The sequence below is a fragment of the Danio aesculapii genome, chromosome 19 (genome assembly GCF_903798145.1).
Source record: "Danio aesculapii chromosome 19, fDanAes4.1, whole genome shotgun sequence".
NCBI classification, from domain to species: Eukaryota; Metazoa; Chordata; class Actinopteri; order Cypriniformes; family Danionidae; genus Danio; species Danio aesculapii.
In genome coordinates, this window is record NC_079453.1 from 33,130,379 (window position 1) to 33,153,816 (window position 23,438).

The 23,438-nt window shown below is 37.8% G+C and overlaps 1 protein-coding gene across 1 annotated transcript; it reads right to left on the minus strand.

Moving 5' to 3' along the window:
* On the minus strand, positions 1 to 21,749 carry LOC130246427 (zinc finger and BTB domain-containing protein 10-like). The gene is made up of 4 exons (XM_056479371.1): positions 20,631 to 21,749; positions 13,229 to 14,153; positions 4,792 to 4,967; positions 1 to 4,092 (listed from the first exon to the last, which is right to left on the minus strand). The coding sequence occupies exons 1-4, from the start codon at positions 21,288 to 21,290 to the stop codon at positions 3,793 to 3,795; spliced, it is 2,061 nt and encodes a 686-aa protein (XP_056335346.1). The 5' UTR covers positions 21,291 to 21,749; the 3' UTR covers positions 1 to 3,792.
* Between the last annotated feature and the right edge of the window lie 1,689 nt (positions 21,750 to 23,438).

The window sequence follows — 23,438 nt, forward strand, 5'->3', positions numbered from 1 at the left end:
GAAATATCAAAGTTTTATTTTAAAATTTATAATAGAGGAACAGTAGTACAATTGAAAGAGAAGGAAAATGTATTCATTTAAATTCTTGAAAAAACATAAAAAGAATAACCTGATTTGATTTGTGTTTGAGGTGAGACCGTGGCCCCGTTTGCATCACTGTAAGAGTTGAAAAATACATCTTTGAAACAGCTTTTACAAAATACAGCTGAAAAAAACCTTCATCTGTAGTGTTTTTTTTTTCTTTTTTGTCTGTTATGTCCATTTACAGCATAAGTTTAAAGAGTACATTAATGTGAGTTGAACCGACACAGACAAAACAAGAAAAAACGATAAACCGACATGATGGTGATCGTGCACATGTGAACAGACTAAGAGAAAAGTCGGTGTGAACAGTGAAAGCCAGGCCGAGGTTTTAAACTGGTTAACTGCAGCAGTGTGCCGTCATTTAATTCAGCTAATTAAATATCTATATTTCATAATCTTTCATATATATATATATATTTATATGTATATAATATCCCTCCCACAGTGATCTGAAGGTAAGTAATACAAACAGGATCTTCTATACAGCTTTTAAAATACACTTTCATCTCGAGTAAAGGGAAAGATAGACGATTTCTGTATCAGTATAGCACTTCAATATATCCACTGCATATGAACAGAAACTCCTGCTCCTAGGAATTAACCCACAAACATTTTTTTCTTTAAAAGAATGTGCTTAAAATGAAATAAAAACAACACAAACGAAATAAAAACTCCAAAAGGAAGGGCAAATAAAACAATATATGCATCTAAGGGTAAAGTGAATGATTGATTTCAGAATAAAAACATTTCAATTTGACAACATACACAAGCAAGGATCTACACTAAATATTAACCTGGTTTTCTTATACATTAACAATTAAACAATGATTTTGGTAGGACAGATAAAAATTAACAGTCTTGATTGCATTTTGGAGTCAATACATATATAGCATTAAATAATGAAATGTCGAAAGAAAAAAAAAAAGCTCCGTATGGAATAAAACACAACAGTTTCAATTTATTTCCATTCAGACCGGCTTTGGGGAAATAAGAAATAATCAAACGCAGAACAGTAAGTGCCCGTCTATGCATTTCATAGACCTTCCACTCTACGTCAGCACAAAGGAAAGTGTTTTCCACACAGCAGACGCACGACAAAATAAACGAAATGATCGCAAATGTTACATGATGGTGGTGGTGGTGGGGGGGATCAAAAACCAAGTTTGGGTGTCTATTGCAAACCTTTCCATCTGCATTCTTCAGGAAAAAAAACAAACTAATAAAACATCGTTACACAGGTCGTTCAAGTGATTCAAAGTAAGCTCAGTACCACTAACCAACTCAAGAACATCAGGTCGATCCATCTATACAAGTACTGCCAGTAGTTTAACAACAACAAATGGTATGTATGTGTGTGTGTATGTGCATTTCATAGAAAAGACGTTAAAAACAGAAAGCATACCTGATAGGCTCTTTAGCACAACAGTGTAAAATACAAAGCTGATTAGTATAACTGAGTCGAGTAGGCTTTACGATTATTAACATCATATACAGCTCGTAGGTCCAGTATTTTAAAAATAATAATAAAAATAAAAAGCGTTACAGCACCAAACGTTTTCCATCATTTGGCAAAAATTCAAGCTTTAAGTGAATGTCAAAATGCTTTATAAAGTGTTACTGTGATGCTGTGATTCAAATAAAGCTAGCAATAATATATTCCCTATATATTTTAGTCTTTTTTTGTCTTTTTCTTATAGCTCTCTGCTTTACGTTCTCTCAGCATTTTCAGTAGTTTTGTGTCCTGCGAAAAAATCTTGGTGTGCGTTCTGCTTGGCACGATCTAACAGCCCCGTATAACTTAAATCATAAATATGGCTGTGGTCAATTAGTCTCACAAAACAGATTTTTGGTTCCAAGATTTGTGCAGGAAAGGAAAATATATATATATATATTTTTTGTTATATATATATCATAAAGTTTCATGACAACATTTAACTAGAAAGGAAAAACACACAGAAAAAAACATTTCTTCCTGTAGGCGGAATTTCTATAATGCTCCTTCTTTGTCGAGATCCTATAGAGTCAGATCAGTCTCAAAAATAATACATTTAAACGTTTTAATTCATACATGCACAGAACAATTCACATTTACATAATCCAATTTGTACATCTGTAAACACACAAATTATGAATTCACATGTGAAAATCATAAAAATTGTGTATTTGTGAATCGTGTTTTGATTTTACAAATTGAATTTACTTGTTTTTTAATAATTTTTTGAATTTATGAATTGGATTTGCGTATTTTAAATATATATATATTTTTATTTTACGACTTGGATTTGCAATTTTTAAACAGTTTTTTGAATTTACGAATTGGATGTGTGTATTTTTGAATAGTTTTTTAGATTTACTAATTGGATTTGAAATCTTTAAATAGTTTTTTGAATCTACAAATTAGATTTGAATATTTTTGAATAGTTTTTTTAAATTTACGAATTAGATTTGCAATTTTGAAATTGTTTTTCGAATTTACAAATTAGATTTGCGTATTTTTGAATAGTTTTTTTTTTATTTATGACTTGGATTAGCAATTTTTAAATAGTTTTTTGAACTACTAATTGGATTTGAATATTTTCAAATCTTTTTTTGAATTTACGAATTGGATTTGTGTATTTTTAAATTATTATTATTATTTTTTTATTTACGACTTGGATTTGCCATTTTAAAATTGTTTTTTGAACTACTAATTGGATTTGAATATTTTCGAATAGTTTTTTTGAATTTACTAATTGGATTTGCATATTTTTTATAGTTTTTTTTAAATTTACAAGTTGGATTTGCATATTTTTGAATTTGCGAATTAGATTTTTGTATTTTTTTACTGTTTTTTTATTTATGACTTGGATTTGCCATTTTTAAATTGTTTTTTGAACTACTAATTGGATTTGAATATTTTAGAAATTATTTTTTTGAATTTACAAATTGGATTTGCATATTTTTTAATTTATGAATTGGAGTTGCATATTTTTTTATCGTTTTTTGAATTTATGAGTTGGATTTGCTTGTTTTTAGTATTTATTTTTTTATTTACGAATTGGATTTGCATATTTTTTAATCGTGTTTTTAATTTACGAATTGGATTTGCGTATTTGTGAATCATGTTTTGAACCTTCGAATTGAATTTGCATATTTATGAATCATGTTTTGAACTTATAAATCAGATTTTGTAAATGTGAATTGTGATGTGGACATATGAATTTTATTTTGTAAATGTATTATTTTTGAGACTGATCTGCCTCCACAAGATCCTCCTTTAGAGCAACATATTATCAGGAAGCGCATTTATGAACTTAAAATAAGCAGACGTACATTTAAAAAGAAAAGAAATCTAATTCTACTGTTTCATAAGACCATAATATCTTTCTTCATAAATTAAATAATTAATATTCTTTAATATGATTGGCCTAACTCAAAAAACGAAACGCTGTACACCCTCATCCCCTACAAAAGAAAAACAAAATACATCACAGAAAAACCTGATTTTTTTTTTTGTTATATATATATATATCATTATACCTCTTTCTCTGACACACAGAACAATCTTTAAATATTGGAGTCCCTCTCTAACAAAGCTATAGATCTCTTTGACATAACTTCACGTGCAACAAAGAGGTTTGATAGCACTTTGGAATAGTTGATTGTTTCCCAGCTATATTTTTTTTTACTTTGCATTTTGATTTGTGTTTATACCAGGTTATGTCTACATTAGTCCTTCTCGGGGGTGGCACCAGCATCACCCTCGCAGTGGGATTGGTCAATCTCATTGGGCTCCTCCCCTTCCGCCTCCATGTCCTCGTCCCCTTCTCCAGCTTCGTCGAAGTCTTCATCGCGAGCGAACTCCAGGTCCTGCATGCCCTCCAGACCCTCCTGCGTGCCCTGGTGAGAATCGGCACACTCCACACAAACGCCGTAGCGTCGCGAGCCATGCCGTATACCCACACTGGCCGCCAGCATGAAGATCTTCTTGCATACCATACACTTGTATTTCTTATCCTTTTTGTGCACCTAAAAGTGAAATTCAAAAATGGGGAGACTGGTGAGTGATGTAAGATTCATTTCACTCATGATACTAATGCATCAGCAAGAATCTCTGTGTCACGTCTTAGAAAAAAAGAGAAAAAATTATATATATATATATATATATATATATATATATATATATATATATATATATATATATATATATATATATATATATATATATATATATACATACACATATATACATATATATACACATACATACATTTTTTTTCTAAGCCGTGACACAGTATCATATAAACACATATACATATGTATACATACATACATACATACATACACACATCTATATATATATATATATATATATATATATATATATATATATATATATGTGTGTGTGTGTGTGTGTGTGTGTGTGTGTGTGTGTGTGTGTGTGTGTGTGTGTGTGTGTGTGTGTGTGTATATATATATATATATATATATATATATATATATATATATATATATATATATATATATATATATATATATATATATATATATATATATATATATATATATATATATATATATATATGTGTGTGTGTGTCTGTGTGTGTGTGTGTGTGTGTGTGTATGCATGCATGTATGCATACATACGTACATACATGCATACATATACACATATACATATATTTTGACGTGATTCACCCTCTAACAACACTTGATCTTGTGTCTTACCAGGGAATGTCTCTTGACGTGTTCTCTGCGAGTGAAGAGCTTCCCGCAGATGTCGCAGCTGAATGAACGCACGCCTGAGTGGATGATCAGGTGCCTCTTTAGTGTTCGCCGGTGCTTGGCAATGTAGTTACAGTGGGGACACTTCAGCTTATTGAGGGCGTTTTCCGGCGCTTCGCCTTGGAGAAACCACACAAACAAACAGGTTCTCAGCAATTTTCACACCGGTTTCTAAGATGCAAGTTTTCTTCACTTTCTCAGTTCTAACTGACAGCTTATCAGAAATACATCAAGTCGCTTAATGTGATAGAGAGAAAATAACTGTCTGCATGAAACCTTAGAGTCATCTTCGCAAAGAACAAAAAACTATTAACATGAAGTGAAAGTGTGCCAGCTGCCATAGAAACTTCATGCCGGAGGCCATAACTATATTAGTCTAATGCAATTTTCTACTTGTAAACAAGCTGCATAAAAAGCAAGAACTCTTTCCTTCCAGTCCCCGTTCTCCTGAACTAACATTCAAGAAAACAGCCTGATTGTTTATCTGGGTGAAACTACAGTGCGAACAAAACTGCAATCTCTGATTTTTTGCTACTGAAGATTCACTCAATTTCCCATGGGAGAGATGCTGTGTGACAATTAGACCAGAGCTGCCTGAAACTACTGCATGTGGGACTGGGGGGTGTGGGATCCAGCTTTGTTTGAGCCAAAATGGGCAAAACAATGGGGTCGTCAAGCAGGTTGCCAAGGGGGTGATGAGAGCCAGATCACCTGGGAATTCAATCGAAGCTCTAAACACCACCTTGCGGGGTAAAGGAGGCCCGACAGCAGCTGTGCCGTACGTTAACGTCGGCAGGCTCGAAATTAAAGTTCAATCTGTTACTATGGGTTTGTGGGTACTTAAAATGGTTAACCATTAACCTGGATTCTCAATGTCCGCACCGAGTAGTCATGAGACTGCTCTAGATTGTGCAAATGGCAAACTGTCCTCAATAGAAGTCTCACTGAAGGCTAGGGCAGATTGGAGAGATTGGTGGTAAATGTGTTCAAAGTTTTAACCACTTGAGACTGACCTGAGGCCACGGAGTAAACATAAAAAACTAGGTCTGACACTGCATTTCAATACAATATAAAAAATGGCATGTGCTTTCAGTGATTCAGTCACAACTGGTCAGTTGAGATGTGCTAAATCTGCTCTTGGATGCATTTTTTTTGAACGAGTCCTGCGTTTGGATTTCATCTAGACTCACCTGTCTTATTTGGTCACACTCTACCTTACTTTTGCAGAAGAGTTGACAAATATGACTGATTGAAAGAAGGAAGTCTTTCAATTTCTAACAAGCGACTGTGACTTTAATTATAACCGGCGTATTTTGGCGCAACACAGTGAATTGTAATCTGATGTTATGGTACCTTTTCTTAAAATACCAAAGGGGTGGGAATCTTTAATGAATTTAATATACGATTCTTATTAAGGATGTCATGATCCGAGTCCAAAATGAGTCTTGACCTACATTTTTGCAAATACAAATCAATTTTACCATTTACAGTACACATACATCTTTCCAACTTTACAGTTTAACCAGGAAAGGAGTTTCTATGTTTTTGTTTATGATTGGAGTTTATGTATGAGTAGAGCTGTTATCAGGCCTTAAAAGTTAGGCACGATAGGGCCCGAGTCAGACAGAATTTTATGAGGAGTTTTAACAGCGTCCTGAAGAAGCCGATCATACAACCGGACGAGACGTGTTTGTCCATCGTCATCTAAATTAAGCGAATTCGGTAGCATAAAACACATGCGCCTTGTTTTTTTTTGTTCTGTTTGTAGCTCGTGCAGTCACAGGCCTGCATAATTAGCTATGTTTCCATCATCCAAAAGTGCGATTGGAAAACTGGAATATCGCATAAAATACGTGCGAAGATTACAATGTTTCCATCCAACAAGTCAAAGAGAAAAAAATCGTCACCTCCTGAACAAGTGAAACCAAATACCAAAGTAAAAAGGGAATTAGCTGTGGTAGGAGAAGCTGCGTCAATCTATTCTTTATTTAATAAATGACTTGCGCCTCAGAAGACAATGCCGACACACAATAAACGTTTTGTGGCGTTTGAAGGCATCAGACGTGGAGCTCTTAACAGTTCTGAAGGTAATGAATAATATAATAACACTAATAATAATGAAATAGTTACGGCGTTTTAGAATGACCAAAGCATCATTTCAGATGTTTTACAATGCGGTCAGCCGGCTGGTTCGTTCAATCACACATTTTTTATCCTTACATGATCTCTTATAACAAAATCGCATGACTTTTTTAATGCGCATTCTGGAATTTGTTCGGTAAAAGTGTTTCCATCAAAGTTTATGCGCATCTTTTCTTATCGAATAAAATGTTTATGCTACTCAGTTATGCGCACATATTTTTTATGTGCAAATTTTAACATTTATGCGCATTTTGGCATTTCCATCAACGTTTATGCGCATATTCAAAATGTTCATTAAAATAGGTGAATGGAAACATAGATATTTTGGCATAATGCGAATACAGAATCGATTCTGAACTTTTGAGAATCGATTCAGAATCATTAGAGAAAGAATCGTGATGCATCATTGAGTACTATAATACTCGTGTTAGGTCACTAGCTATATTTCCATCCACTTATTTTTATGCATATTTTAGATATGCAGATAAAAACTTTGTTGATGGAAACGCCAAGATGCGCATAAATTTTAAAAATGCACATAAAAAACATATGCGTATAACTGAATACTATTAACTTTTTACTTGATAAGAAAAAAATTGCTTAAACTACGATGTAAACACTTTCACCGAACAAATTCCAGTATGTGCATGAAAACGCCATGTGATTTTTTTTATTTTTTTTTTTTATTTATAAGAGATCATTTAATGATAAAAATGTGTTAATGAACAAATCAGCTGGCTGACCTCATTGTAAAACACCTGAAATGCCTAACAATTTTACTATTAATGTTATTATATTATTAATAGTCAAGAGCATCTGTGCTCCACGTCTTACACCTTCAAACACCACCATGCGTTCATTGTGTATCGGCATTGTAAAAAGTCATTTATTAAATGAAGAAAAGATTCACGCAGCTTCTACCACAGCAATTTCCATTTTTACCTTTGATATTTGCCGCCAGTTAATCAGCAAGTGACTATTTTGTTGTCTTTGACTCATTGGATGGAAACGCTGCTTTATTCACACGTATTTTATTCAATATTCCAGTTTTTGCGCATGAATTTAATTAGTAAGTAGGTAGAGAGTTGTTTGCGGCTGTTATGATGTATTTCACCATTTTAGATAGTGTTTACACCTGAGTGAATTTTTAAAAAAAGTATATTGGTGCAAATAATATGATGGACAATGGACATATGATATAAGTAAGTACAGGCGTAATCAGGGTTTAAAAGGGTGAAATATTGTGCCCAAATATACTCAATCACACAATTGCATAGCTAGTTTCCCATGTTATAATACATTTAAACACCATTCGTAACAATACAATTAAAAAAGAATAGTAATAGCCAACATGAACTAATCTCATTCGCCTGGAACGTCATGAAAGTAAGTGTATGATGGCGAAATTTAATTTTGACTTTTAACTAGATAAGATCAATTCACTTCTGTGATTTGAATAAAAAAATCTTGCCTGCAAAACTCTAGTATCCTCATGCCGCTGCTGCCAACTTTCATGCCGTACTGTCCACTCTTACTCCAGCACATTAGATATAAATCCCTGATAATTTCACGCCACTATGTGTCTCTATTCGTTAAGCTCTCAACTTAGCGCAAGGCAAAAACTGTAAATGTGTGTCTGTATGGGTGTGTGAAGGAGATATGATGTGTAAATAAATGGGTGAAGCCCTAACAGTGGATCATCTTACACACTGTGGATTAGCAGGCAGGCGAACCAAAGCCGTCAGATCCCATTGTAAGTACCTCTGCAGTGGGTCCACTATGCCTGGGTCAATATTTGGAATGGCAGAGATAGTTGGGCTGCATTAGCAGGATTAGGGCGTGACGGCCCCTGGCAGCACTGCACCTCAGATGAGGGAATGGGGGGTTAGTGTGTGTGTGTGGTGTGTCGCTACCGCAAATCAACAGTTCAGCTGTCCTGTTTGGAAAGGACACAAGCATTTATGGTGACCACTCCTGTTGTTTGATGTGTGAGAGATAACTTATGAGGCTCATTCTAGAGCAGCATGAAAATTTTTTTTCAGGAAGTAATGTCTAACGTAAAAACGCTACCTAAAAAAAATGTCAAAAATGTTGTTCATTTGGGGCGATTACCTAGTGGCATTTACAATGTTTGTGGATAGTTTTCCAATGCAGAAAAACAAAGAAGATTTTTAGCTCAAACTGTGGTCCTTGGCAAGTTTATGGCTTCTGTCACTTTGGGTAGGGCTGGGCGGTTTGGCCTAAAATCAATATCTCGATTAATTGAATATTTTAAGTCGATTACAATTAATATGCTCGCATATTACATTCAGAGACTTCTGAATAAAGGGTGCATTACCTGATTTAAAAATAATTGAAGGAAACACACACTATCTATTATCTACGATTCTTTATTGAACATCAACGCTGAACAACTGAAATTAAAACACACATTGCCTAAAACGCGCCTCTCTGCACTGCCCACCCTCATCACCGTTACCAAACTGACCAATCATAAAGCTTGTGCTACGCGTTGTTGTGACGTGTAGTTACATTTTTTTGAGAGGTGTGCGGGTATGTGACGGCTGCGTCGGATTGTACGCATGGCTAAAAGCTAATAAGTTTAACTTCTAAAATGACACAAGGCTGGTTTATACCTCTGCGCCGAGCAGTGACCCACGGCGCCTGCCTTGTGCGTGCATTTATATTTCTCCGTGCTGTTTGTGTTGCTCTGCAATAACACTTCCAAAGCACTAGCTGGTAGTGAGGTTTTTATGTTCCTCTGTGTTGTTGTGTTTTTTTTCCCCCACTGATGTTTTGTTTTTTCCGAACGCTTCCTTAATGTACAAGTAGCTAAAACTCACTCATTTAGAGGCAGGAAACGGCAGATGGGCAACAACATTAATCATAAGGTAAACACAAAGCAACAGTTTCCATCTAGAGCTCCTTCATGTGACTTGACACTTGTAAACACTTGCTCCAACAGGTTCGTGCGGCTCTCAGCACCACCCACACTCGTCAGCGAAACCAAGCTGACAAATCACAGAGCTTGCGCTATGTGTCGTTGCGACATGTAGTTACATTTTAAATGATGTGCGCGTCGGCAAGGGGTATGCGACCGTGTGAAGGCTGCACCAGGACCATACTCATTCGCTTGACGAAGAAGTATAAATCAGCCTTAAAAAAAGTCAATAAAACACAAAGTAATCGAAAAGACAAAGCATAACAACAATTTAAACCTGAAAATTTTAATATATAATTATAATTATATAAAATAAGTGTAAAACTAAAATGGTAAAATATTAAAATATTTAGAATGCATTTGAAGTTTAATAACCAGCAATAAAGATATATTGCTGACATAAAGTGATAAACTAATGAGATGGATGGAGTTAACATTTGCAATATATTATCAATGGATGAATGAATTTATATCCTATAAAACCTTTTCATACAAATAATTTTAATAGTTGAATTTAAATACATTTACAATGTAAAAATGACACGATTTAAGCCACAAGCAACAACCACTTCAGTGGAAAGTACCCCATGTGTGAAAAAGGAAGTGGCTAGTCAACATGGAGCCAAGCACAAAGACGAGTACATAAGCATGTGTAGGCAAACACACCAACACACACATGCCTTGCAGGTGCGAGCCATGAGCTCTGCACATTTAAGTGCCCTCAGGAATATGAGATAAGTGCATTCGACAGCGTATAGGAAGCCTGAGGGTAGAATGTTTCCCAAGCTTTACTTCATTATCCTGCATTAGAGGAGTCGGCGACGGCGAGAGAAAGCCTCTTCTCAGAAGCACGTCACTTAAGACATGATACTATAGCACGCGCCGCTCTGCTTAATGGGGGCAGAGAGTCTGAAGCATGACAGCTCGGCAGGCTGGAGATTACGCAGGTTTTTGTGGTATGAGGCACAGGGAGGGCAGACTCCCTTAATAAGAGCTGAAGAAAACGCACTGGCTGCTCTAATTAAAAAAGGAAGATGGTCTTGTGGCCTTGAGCTACACAAGGCATGAGGAGAAGCAATCATGAAGTGAGACCTTGGTTGGCTGACAGCCACAGCTGAAGAAAAGAGATACGTGTAAAAGAATGGGCCTTCAGAGTTACAGGAGATACTTCAGACACATCAAGTTATTATCAATTACTATGAATTTCTGATATGCCTTTATAGTTATATGAAGGAAACGCTATGGCACCAGGGAGCAAGCAGTAAGGCACAATCCAAGTTCTGTTTTCTTTTTTCCCCTACCCCTTCCTCTTCCTCTTGGCCCTTGAAATGGAGTATGAAGGGATTTTTTTTTTTTTATTGTTTCTTTTAAAAGCATGACGGTAAACCACAAACGTTCTTATGAATGTATTAAAACATGCTTGTTTGTTGTAAACATTCGTAATAATGACAAAAAAATACTAGTTTGTGCATCTCCTGACTTCTGTGCCACCATTTTGCCATTGTAGATGGTGTATTCTGGGAAATTTTCTTACCCCTTGGTTTCGAGTGTGGTCCTGAAAAAATCTCTGTTTCAATGGCTATAGCTTTTCCCCTTAGCCCTAAGCCTTCAAGCTAAAGAGAATAGGGGCACCCCTACCCCTTCACGTAAATGTTCAAAACGAGGGGTAGGAGGATAAGGGCTAAAATAGGATTTTACAAATTTAGGCAGAGTTTGCAAAGAACGACACACTTCAGACAATGCCAACACTTATTGGCTAAGACTTAAATGGCATTGATGATGTTAGCAGAAAAGGAAAGTCATTTCAGAGGCAAATCAACGTGTGTTTGTTACAAAAAATTATGATACACTAATCAAGCCCATGTGAATGAGAACTTTTAATAAATTTAGAAATTTTATCTTTAATTTTGTTGTTTTTACTTTGGTCTACAAGTAATCAGACCAGAATTTTCTCCATTTTCATGTAATGTAATGATTGTGAGGACGCAGGTGAGACGTCATTTTTCGAGAGACACTTAAATACATCACGTGTGCTGCGTGTGCAACCTCTATAAGTGAACTGAAATAAATCTAATTTGATTATATGCTTTGGAATTGGATGTTTTATGAGATCATTAACTTTTTTTTTCAATTATTTTCCGTATAAATAAAGAATTTTGAAAGGTCGCAAAAAATTTCACCTTTTTGTTGACTTTGCGATGGATTCAGCGATCTAGTCTGAGTAATACTGCATCAGGCTAAAATGTTTCCCTAAAAAAATAAGTTCACCTAATTATGCAAAAGGGAATATACTTAACAGTACTTGCTAAACTTGCATTTAGGGTGGGTTGTGTGTTCACAATTGTAATTTAGTTCTCTTAATTTGTTTGGTCTAAACCAAAAAATGCCTGCATGTATCTGAAGCTTGTATTGAACTGTAATGACAACACTGAGATTTCTATCCTTTTTAGGGTCGCATAAAAAGTGGTGCGTTCATTTAGATATCAGTCGAACTGCACAAAAGTTCATTTGGCACTTTCAGGTTGGTTGCACTTATGAATGTTCTAACTCGGTTTGTATGGCAACTATAGTTTCTAACGACAGCAAAAATGGCATAATTTTTCCAGAATGTGGGAATTTTTTTAGAATGTAGGACTTGTTCCACCATATTGTGCATTGATACATCATAAACTGTTTGATCAGACTCAAAGCTGGATATATGGTACGTTTTTCTAAATACAGCAGGCACCATATTCAAATTTATGTAAACAACCTAAGATCTAATCGCATCCCAGATCCAGGCCATTTTTCTAAACAACTTGTATGGAAATGAGCTGAATGTAAACCATTTACATGCTGAAAATTTGCACAGAATGTACTCTGCATATCAAATTCACAAGTAGGGCTAGTTCTATGATAGCAAGATATTTGGAGCATGGCATGACCTCTGCCTCAAGGCTGTGTATTCTGCCTCTGATAAACACTGATTATACCATTACCAAAAGGCTTCACAGAAATGCATAGAGGCCTTTGTGTGAGTGTGAAGTGTCAGAAACACTATTGTCATACATGACAACCCTAATGACAGCACTGAAGTATGCTGATGAGTCTACACTATAGGGTGGAACATTATTCAAATAACCAAACTCCCACAACCGGAATGAACTCAACAGAAACTTCCAACATACAAGGAAATACATTTTGGGGGGAGGGTTAAACTTGCTGGGTGTGTTATTCTCTGATGAAATTGGGCTTGTTTGAAAGAGCCACTCAGACACTTGTCTTGCACAGAAGAGAAAGGCATGATGGGTAACGTACCGGCATTCTCTGAGAGGTAAGAGAAGTCCTCTCTTGTGTAGGAGGCAGATGGTTGGATGAACATGCCCTCATCAAAACCCTCTTCTGGCTCAGGTGGGATGTTGTAGACGAAGCGCTTGGCGGCTTGTTTTTTCCGCCTTCCACTACCCGGCTCAGAACGCACCTCTTGCTTGATGGTAGCCCCATTGCTGGGATCTGGGTTCCAGACAAATACCGGACCCGGTCCCTGTGGCTCCGTCTCTGTGGACTCCGATGAGTTCTCCCCACCCCAACCAGAGCTTCCCAGCGCACAGCCTTCTCCCCCGGACACCTCCACGTCGCTGGGTTCATCCTTCACTTGGCCTTGGACACTGGCTTTGATGGACAGCTTAGACAGGATGCTGGTGGCCCAGAAATTGCTAGGTTTCTTGTCGGCACCCTGACAATCTTTTGCCACTGTCCGCCTCTTATTATAGTCAACCACCACAGAATCGGGGGCTTCCTGCTTGATGCTAATATTGAGGGCGTCTTTGATAAAGGCGCGACAGGACTGGACCACCTCGGTCATCTGGAGGTAACTTGCCACAGACATCACCTCGATGGCATTCTGACTAGTGAGCAAGAGGTTGCCAGAGTATAGGAAGTCTAAGATGACAGAGAAGCCCTGCACGGCTGCCACATCCAGGTGTGTGATGGTAGTTTGGTCGCAGCTGTCGCTCTTTGTCAGACAGTAAAGGGTCTTGAAGTAGCGGCTCCCGGCGACCAGGATGTTCTTATGTGCCCTGAACACCTGACCGCTCACTACGATGTTGACGTCACAGAGGATGCCACTCTTGCGCTGTTTGTCCAGCTCCTGCAGCAATTGGTAGCAGTACGAGTTCTCGTTGGGCTTGTTTCGGTAGTCCTCCACCTCCGGGCTCTCCGCGTCCTCTGGCCTTTCCATCTCCTGGTGGAGTGACAACAAACAAAAATGACAATCAGCATTAGTATACAGTGTAAACACAAAGTGGAGGGCAGGTGTACAGTGACAACTCTGACAAGAGAACTGGTTTAACAGGCTGGAAAGCAGCAGTACTGTGGAAACTATAGTGCTGAGCGCTGATAAACCCCCCTGCTCTCAGGATGCACGCACTCTGCCCTTGTTAATGCTCTTTAAGAAGAGAAATATTTGGCCATTATCCCATCCACCATCAATCTCCATCATCTGCTCTCACAATTAAGAGAGAGTGAGCGAGAGAGAGAGAGAGAGAGAGAGAGAGAGAGAGAGAGAGAACCGGCTGGTACCTACCAGTGGGAGTGAATCTACACAATATATTTCTGGATTTCAAAGCAGATGTCCTAATCCATGCAGAAATTTATACCACCCTACATTTTTTCCCCTCCTACCACACAGCTGGGTTTTTTGCTGGAGTAATTCAGATTAAATCTGTTTCTCAGGGCGGAGGCCTTCCCAGCCCCCCTCCTCCACACTGCTGGGCTTGTCCTGGTAGATGGGGTTATTACTGTAGCCTGATCCAGCTACAGCAAGCCCGACCAGTAGTCAGAGTGAGCGAGAGAGAGAGAGAAAACGCAACCCCATTTCTCCACACAATGCCAGTTCTTTCCTCCAGGCTCATTGTTCACTATTGCTTGCTTAGTGCTACACTGAATCTTTGTGAAGAAAGCACTTACAATTCTCTAGCACACTTACTAGTGAAGGTTGCAAAAGACTAGCTAGAATTACAAAGTCATTACTGGAACTCAATTCAGTCATCTTTTACTGACTTCATGTTAAAAACCATGACTCATTCCAAACACGTCAGTATCATTTCATATTTCTCTATTTATATCATTAAAGCACAAAAACATTAGTTATATTAAATAATAATAAACAACTATTTTTTATGAATATATATGGCATGGCTGAATTTCAATCCCATGATCATTGGAACATGCTGATTTGGTGCTCCACAAAAAATTATTTTAATCAATTTTGAAGCCAGCTGTGCTGCTTAATATTTGCATACCATAAATTGGGTCACAATATATTTAACCTCTCATCTTTTAGATGTGTACTTTAGTGTGTGCATAAAATAATTCTGTTTACAACATATTCTCACTGAAACTTCTATAACAGGTCCTCTCAAGCTCCCAAAATAATAAAAGCACCATAAAAGTATCATAAAACTATTCCATATGACGTGTGCAAGCTATCACAGGCTTCTAATGTCATAGGGTGCGTCTGAAATCGCATACTTATGCTCTATTCTACGCCATTTTGTTGTATAAATAGCAGTGTATTTACACTGAAAACTCTAAAAGAATAAGTGCACTTTAATTACCAGGATGATGCACTTATTCAACCGGTTAAATGAAGTGTGGAATGATGGCCACTTCACGCTCTCAACGACCGCAGCTTTGCTCACGTAGCAGAAGGGGCGGAGCTTTCGGGCACTGATGTTGGATCACTTTATTTATTTTGCATTGTGAAAGCAGTATTCTCCTACGGGAGTGATTATACCACCTCCTGATGGTGAATGCGGTTATACTCATGGCAGGCATTATTTGGTAGTTTGGCCTTTTTTTAAACTAATTTGGCAACCAATCGTCACCAGTGAAACAGTTTAAATTTCCGCTTAGTAAAACAAACATTAGTGTTCCATTTGGGATGACACTACATTGATATACTATGCTGTTCAGTGTGTAGTGCATAAGTGCTTAGTGTATAGTGTGCCATTTGGGACGCAGCTATTTTATAGCTGTGTGTGAGGAGTGACTGAAATGTAATGTTTGGGTGTTTAATATTTTGTGGCTCAGTGGTGTTCATACCATTTCTCTGTTTGCTTGAGCCTTCCAAGTCTTTAACATTGACAACCAGTGGTGTGAGATGAGAGTGTATGCTTGAACAATGGCAGACATGGGCGTGATTGGGAAACCTGCTTGAAAATGACTTTTTGTGTGTCTTAAATAAAAGTGGCTTGGCAAGTGTAAATAGGATTTACTATTTCAGTAAGTTCGAGTGGGGGATGTATGGTTCTTCAGAAACTCATTCTGGGTTATACTGACAAATATGCATTAACTTAAATTGATTGAAACATTTGTTAAGGAACGAAAAGTCAAATAAAATCTTAAAAAGGCAGGACTATTGAGTTCAGAGATGTCTGGTGAAGAGCAGATTTAAAGAACGAGGATGAGGCGGAGGAATGGGGGTGTGAGACAAGAATGAACGTCCGTTTGTGGTGTCACAATGTCCCCACTATTGTTCGCCTCTGTCTATCCAGAAGGACAGAAAAAAACACTTTCTTTCTCTTGCTTTCTTTCTCTCACATACGCTCACACACAGTTCATTCTTTCTCCAGATGTGCCACGTGTAAATGTGCTACAAGAGATCAGATGCTTTCCAAAGACTCCCCCATTAAGACCTGTTACAATGAGTTTGTGGTGACAGTTTGATATCTGATGGATTTTCAAGTCTGAAATGAATATTTGTTAGTTGCTGTCTACAGTTTTGCTGCAGAGTCGTAAACAGTATAATTTTGCAATGAAAGGAAAACATATTACTTTTACAATATCTATAAATGCCAATGTTATGATCTCACACGGTTGATTTTAATTGTTTCTCAAGGCTGCTTTTACACACTCCTGCCTGAATATTGTTTGAAACCCTGAAACGTTAGCCGTTTCACACTACGGTCCAAAATTACAGGTTCAAAATAATGTAATACTTTTATTCAGCTAGGATGCATTCAATTTAAAAGCAAAAGACTTGCATACGTTATGGATTTGGAAAAGATTTTTGGATTCCATTATTATTATTAATATCAATGACTATGTTTACATGGACATCAGTAATCAAATTGTTTACCGTAATCTGAATAGGACAATAATATGATTAAGGTGTTTACATGAGTTGCTTTTTGAGTTTTACATTTTATAGCTCATAATTCGATTAACTCATTGCCTCACCACGATATCCACATTTCCTTCGGAGTTTCATGTTATTTCGGGTGTTTCATTTTTAATTTGTTGACTTTAACTGCAGTTTGGCACTTTCACTTTTATTCAGGAACATTTCCTGCATTTCCTCCCCTGTGACAAATGAGATATTGGATAAGAGTATGAACTGCTGGAAGAGTGTAGATTTAATAGAATTTGATATCGCAAAAAACCTACACATTTCACGGTGTGTGTGTCTGTGGTCCTTTCTGACTCGGTATGTGCAGAGAATAGTGTCAAACAAGACGTGTGAGTATGAACTATCCTCTCGCAAATTGTGGGGAAAATCCTACACGATGGTAATAGTTTGATTAAGGCATTTAGATTTATGTACTGCACTTCAATAATGCGACTAAAATCGGCATACTCCACGTGTCTTGATTGCATTTGTTTAATTCGATTACGACCTTAATCGTATTAAGGTAACAAAAAATAATAATACATTTTTAAAAAATTTGCTGTTTACATGGTAGACCCTTAACCAGAGTATTGTCTTAATCATATTAAAATCAGATTATTGGTGTCCATGTAAACGTACTTATTGTTATTATAGAAGTAATAGTAATAATAATAATAGTAATTAAAAGTTTTTTTTTGACAGCAAAATTATATTACATGGTGGATCATATGAATACTGGAGTAATAACTGTTTTTCAGCTTTGCTAAATATATAAATATATAGAAAGCAGTAAATTTTAATTCTAATAATTCATAATATTACTTTTACAGCCTCGATCTCCATAAGAGAAATCTTCGAAATTTATTTTTTATTTTTTATCTTTCTGCCCCCAAACTTCTGAATGGTAGATAAAAGAAAAGAAACTTTTCACAATGAGAAACATCAAAGAATGTATAGGAAACGGTTTCTTTTCTGATACAAAAAATATTGTATTCGAAACTCACTGTGGTTTCTCTCTCTAGTTTCTCAGCCCAGACTTTCATTTTGATACGAAACGGGAACATTATACAACCACCACCAATACCACTACCCTACTCCTGTGCAGTAGTTGAAGAGACAGTCGTCTAAAGCTCTTCAGGCAATGTGTTGCCAACACCCATTATTCTATTGTACACTTCCAACGTGTTCCATTTACAGCAAGCCAACAATAGCCCCAAAATTTAAACACACAGCCTTCAGCAACTAGAGCTGTGCCTTTATCACCTACCAGTGCCGCAGTGAGAATACACTACGCAAGTGGCATGTTAGGGGGACATTGTGCCTCAGACAACAGGAACGTTGGTTTTGTTTTCCTTGCGCATAGTCTTCCTGAGCCATCCCAGCCCCTGAGGCCAGCGCCTGGTCCCCTCATCCAGATGCATGAACAATGCAGCAGTGTGCTTGACCCAAGGTGTGGGAGGGGAATGCCAGAATCTGGGCCTCCCAACAAAGAGCAGGGCTCATCGATACAAAATTCCAGGGAATTCTCCCCCACCAGCACCAACAACAACAACGCCACCACAACAACCCCCCCTGACCCAATACACACATATCTCAGAGCGGCAGACAGTACTGGGGTGGAGACCCTCGTCTTCATTGGAGCTCACTAATAACTGGAAGAGGGGGCAAATAGTTTTAAGTCCAGACAGGAGTGAGGCATCCCAGATACCCTGCTTTAGGGCTAATTAAATTATGGGAGTTTGATATGGACCAGTGAAGAAATTTAGCCCATTATAACAGACAGTCGCTGCACTGAAGAACATAATGGATCACAATTATGAAATTGGCTATTGGAGGATGTGGCCTATCAGAAAAGTCTCTCTCTACTCAGACAGCAGCTAGCCTAATGTTCTGCACAGTCTACTTTAAGACAGATGCAATTCTTCCAAGATATTGTGGTCTTCGTGCCAGCTATCACACAATTTTTGACAAAATCAGAAGTGATAGATAGATGGATGGATGGATGGATGGATGGATGGATGGATGGATGGATGGATGGATGGATGGATGGATGGATGGATGGATGGATGGATGGATGGATGGATGGATAGATAAAAACAGTTTGAAAAAGAATAGATAGATAGATAGATAGATAGATAGATAGATAGATAGATAGATAGATAGATAGATAGATAGATAGATAGATAGATAGATAGATAGATAGATAGATAGCTTTAATACACACAATAAATGTCACACAATATCCCCAAGTTTTCTGTGCAATAGGTGTAATGTTGCACATTTACAACACATTAAACTGAAGACAACAAAAAAGTATTGTGAAAAGGTTGACTGACAGAGGTCACTTCAAAGTGAGTGAACAGGAAAGTGTTACAGGGTTCAGATCTGCTGGAGCGTCTTAACCCCGTGTTGCTAGGGAGTCAGTGGTAATCTCTCCTCCTCCTTTCCTTCCTAATTAGTGAGGGGTATAAATTGAGTTAGTGGAACACTTTGTGTCACCCTGATTAGCCAGACTGGACGTTATCATACCACGCAATCCTTAAGGGATTTTACAGGCAAACCAATAACACGGCATCTTCTGGGTGGAATTTAGTACGTGAATCAGTCTTTCTGTGGCTTGATAAAGCACATGGAATCTGAAACATTACAAATATTGATCAATAACAATTTATCTTAAAAGACATCTCCTCCGGGTATAGAACGCAGAAGAAATAGGAATCAAATGTCACTCTTACAGAGCATTATGCAAACAAAAAGTGTTCTGGTGGTGTATGATTTCTTCAAGTCTAATCTCATTCTGCTCATTGCAGTGGTCTGCACGTATCAGGCATTGCTGTCCTTACAGGCGACATAATTCACTCCAGTCCAATGTTGCAAATGACACACACTATCTATGGATCTTGGGGAGTCACCTAACACAATGCCTCTAATTTAGATGCCCTAAAAGGGGAGGGTGAGACGTGCCAGAGGTCACTTTTTACAGCGAGGGGGTTGGGAAGGGGTGCGGCTCCCCAAAGGTAGCAGGGTCAAGCCCTTGCCATTGTGTGACCTCTGTGGCAATCAGGTTAGTTACCCTGGCAACCAGGGTTGATAATTACAGTGCAACGCAGGAAACAGAGGAGAACATTTTGAGTCACAATCTCACTTGCGGTCTGTTTAATAATTGATATCTCACATTAAATCCCATACAATCACAATTCTTATAAAAAGGAGACAATGTGGTTTCTGAAAGGTTTTAAATGAGTATACAGCATCTAAGATATATATTTATTATACTTTAAAAGAGGCAGTCGAGGGGTTTTAAGCTCCTCTCACGAACTGACAGCGCTGATCCAGTTAGCTCACACATGCTAACCTGCTACCTCCGACTTGAGTCTATAGCTAACAGACTTGTTAGCTCGCTAAACCGCTTCGAAAACAACATTTCCACTCTAAAATAGGAGGAAAAACGTCGACGTTTGATAACGAAACACGGAACAACCCTTTTAAACTCGTCTCCGTCGGCTATCCGAGTATCCCCGTTATACTAACGTTAGACTGCGAACGTACCTGTTTGGTCGGGTCATTCCTGCCGTGCTCCGAGGACAGGTGATGTCTCAGCAGCAAGGCCCGCTTGTAATTCCGACTGCCTTTTACCAGCTCGTCGCTGTTGTTGGTGGCGATGTTGTGGCACCAGGAGCAAGACATGAGTCCCGTTTCGTGGCTGAATCTGAGCCAGGGAAACTCCTCCAGCCAGCAGGCTTGGAAAAGCGAGTGTTTCTGCAGCAGCGTCTGAGGTCTCATCTCCAGCAGCGGCTTTCTCGCGGGCGCTTCCTCCGCCTCTCCCGTGCTCCCGTCCTCCCGGTTCAGACCGTTGCCAGTCGCCCTTTTACAGCCCTCGGTTTTCAGCATTACGCTGTTTAAAACGCCTCTGTCATTATGTTTCCCCGCTGTCCAAGTGCCCCCTTCCGGGTCCTCGTCCTCCTCTGCCTCCGGCTCCGTGCTGTCGCTGACAGACCCCCCGCCCTCGACTTTCCTTAGCGATGGTCCTTTCGCCCCCAAATTCTGATCGTCCTCCTGATCCGGTCTGTTCCCGTTCAAATGTCGGTCTTGACAGGCCGGGGCCTCACAGCTGTTGCCGTTGCTGCCGCCTCCGACGGCGCTGGGACCGGTGACGGCTAATCCACCTCCTCGGAAAGCCAGCGACCTGCGGTTTCGCTCTCCGGACATTTTCTTGAAATAAATTATAATCTTCACTTCCTCAACAAAACAAAAATCCAATCGCGGCTCTCGTAAATAAAGTATTCCGCATGAAATGAGCCGTTTTTCCGCGCTCCGGCCTCCTGGTGAGAGTATGTAGGTTATGCGGAAATAAATAGGGGTTTTAAAGGCATAATGAATTTCAGGGTTCTGTCTGCGTCCGCGCAGGCCCCGCAGAGGTCGAATGGCAACGACTTCCCCCACAATGCATCTCGGTCAGAGGGAGGAGGGGGGGCTCGTGTTAAAGGAAGATGGGGGTGACGCCGAACAGCCAGGGGTCTTTTGTGTCGATGACTGCACCCATTTTCCGCATGCTTTTTCATCTAAAGAGCTACACGTCTCGAACCAATAAGTCCTTGTATCCCTTTCACGCCCTCCCCGGCGCGTGACATTACAGCCGGCGCTCCATGTTTGTCGCGCGAGTCCCGATGATCGGGACAGGTGGGTCGCTGACTCGCTGGAGTTAAAATGCTTCTCGCGATGAATGCTTGCATAGGTGTATTTTCCAGGTGGTGATGGAGGTGGATGGTTAAAGATTGAATTTGATACGGGTTGATTTTTAATACATATATCATATATGATCATGTATCATTTTTAAGAATCCAGAGAAATCCGGAAACTCGAATACTGTATTTTTATTACAAATGCACATAATTAAAAATACATTATGCAATAGTGCCACAGGGACTGCCACTGACAATTTTTTTTTTATATTATTGTCTTGAATTGTTTTTTATTTATCTATTAATTGTATCTGCTGTAATATTCTCCAACTCGTACCATAATCACTCTCTTTGGGCTTAATCCCTGATTTATCGAGGGTCGCCACAGCGGAACGAACCGCCATAAATTAAAACACTGAAAAAAATATGGAGACATTTATATAATGCCATTTTACAGTTTTACAACATCACATTTAAGATCACGTACGCTGTTGTTAAATGGCAATAGGAGATTAAAGAAGAATATTATATAGATCGTTTAGATTAGAATATAGGCTACTTTCTGTAGGATTATTAAAGCCTGTCACCCAGTGGGTGGCGTCATTTCCTACACTACAAACATGATAACACGATGACGATTTATAAGCGCAGCTTCCTCTGGGCGTGTCCTGTTTGACTGTAGGTGAATTAAAAACTCTGATCCCACCCTCATGGAGGACCAGGACTTCATTTCTGTTAGTAGCCCTGCTTATCATTATCATGTCGAAATTAGGATGGTAAATGTGTGTTATTCTCTGAAGCTCTGGAAAAAAAATGGTGTGGATTATTAATTGCCAGAATGTCCATAGTTCTTTTCATAAGGAATATAAACAAAATACGTTTTAGTGTACATTAAAAAAAAGCAATACCAATAACCCTTTATCATTATCTCTGTCATTTATAGCTTCTGTTAAAGGGGTTAAAGTTGTGGCCTTTTCAAGAGTAATATTATAATTCTAAAATCAAGTAGAAATGATGTTTTAACATTGCGTAAACTGATCACAATAAGAAATGTACTGTTAAATTAATTCTGTAATACTGTACAAAAAGAGTTTTTCAACTGAATAAATTTGACTTTTTGTGTTTATTGTTTAATACTTGTAGAAAAATAAAAAAGATTATTGTTTGTACAGGATTTAACAAACTTAATATAGGTAATAATAAAATTATGTTTGCATTACTTAAAAGCACTATTCAAGTTTCACTGAATAATAGTAACTTAAAATACTGTGTGGATTATTAGAATAAATAAGTACCTTTTTGGTTTGACAAAATTAATCTTGTATGTGTTAAATTATTTTTTATTATATATAATTAATAAAATAAATATAGTCCATGTAAAGATGGATGGAGGGCCAACACCCATCCAATCATGTGCACATGCAACAAATACATCTAAATAAAACATTTAACAAAACTCTTTATAACTCTTTATTTTATGGTTTAATTATCTTTCTTAAAATAACATTTGTCTAAAAGTTTTCCTTGTATATATAGCCTATGGGCCTATATAGTGAGGACACTGACCTAGACAGACTTGTACATTTAGTTTATTATAATTTTTAAATCTTGTCAATATTTTTAAATAGTTAGTTTAATTTTACACATTATTTTTAATATTTGGCTAAAATAATTA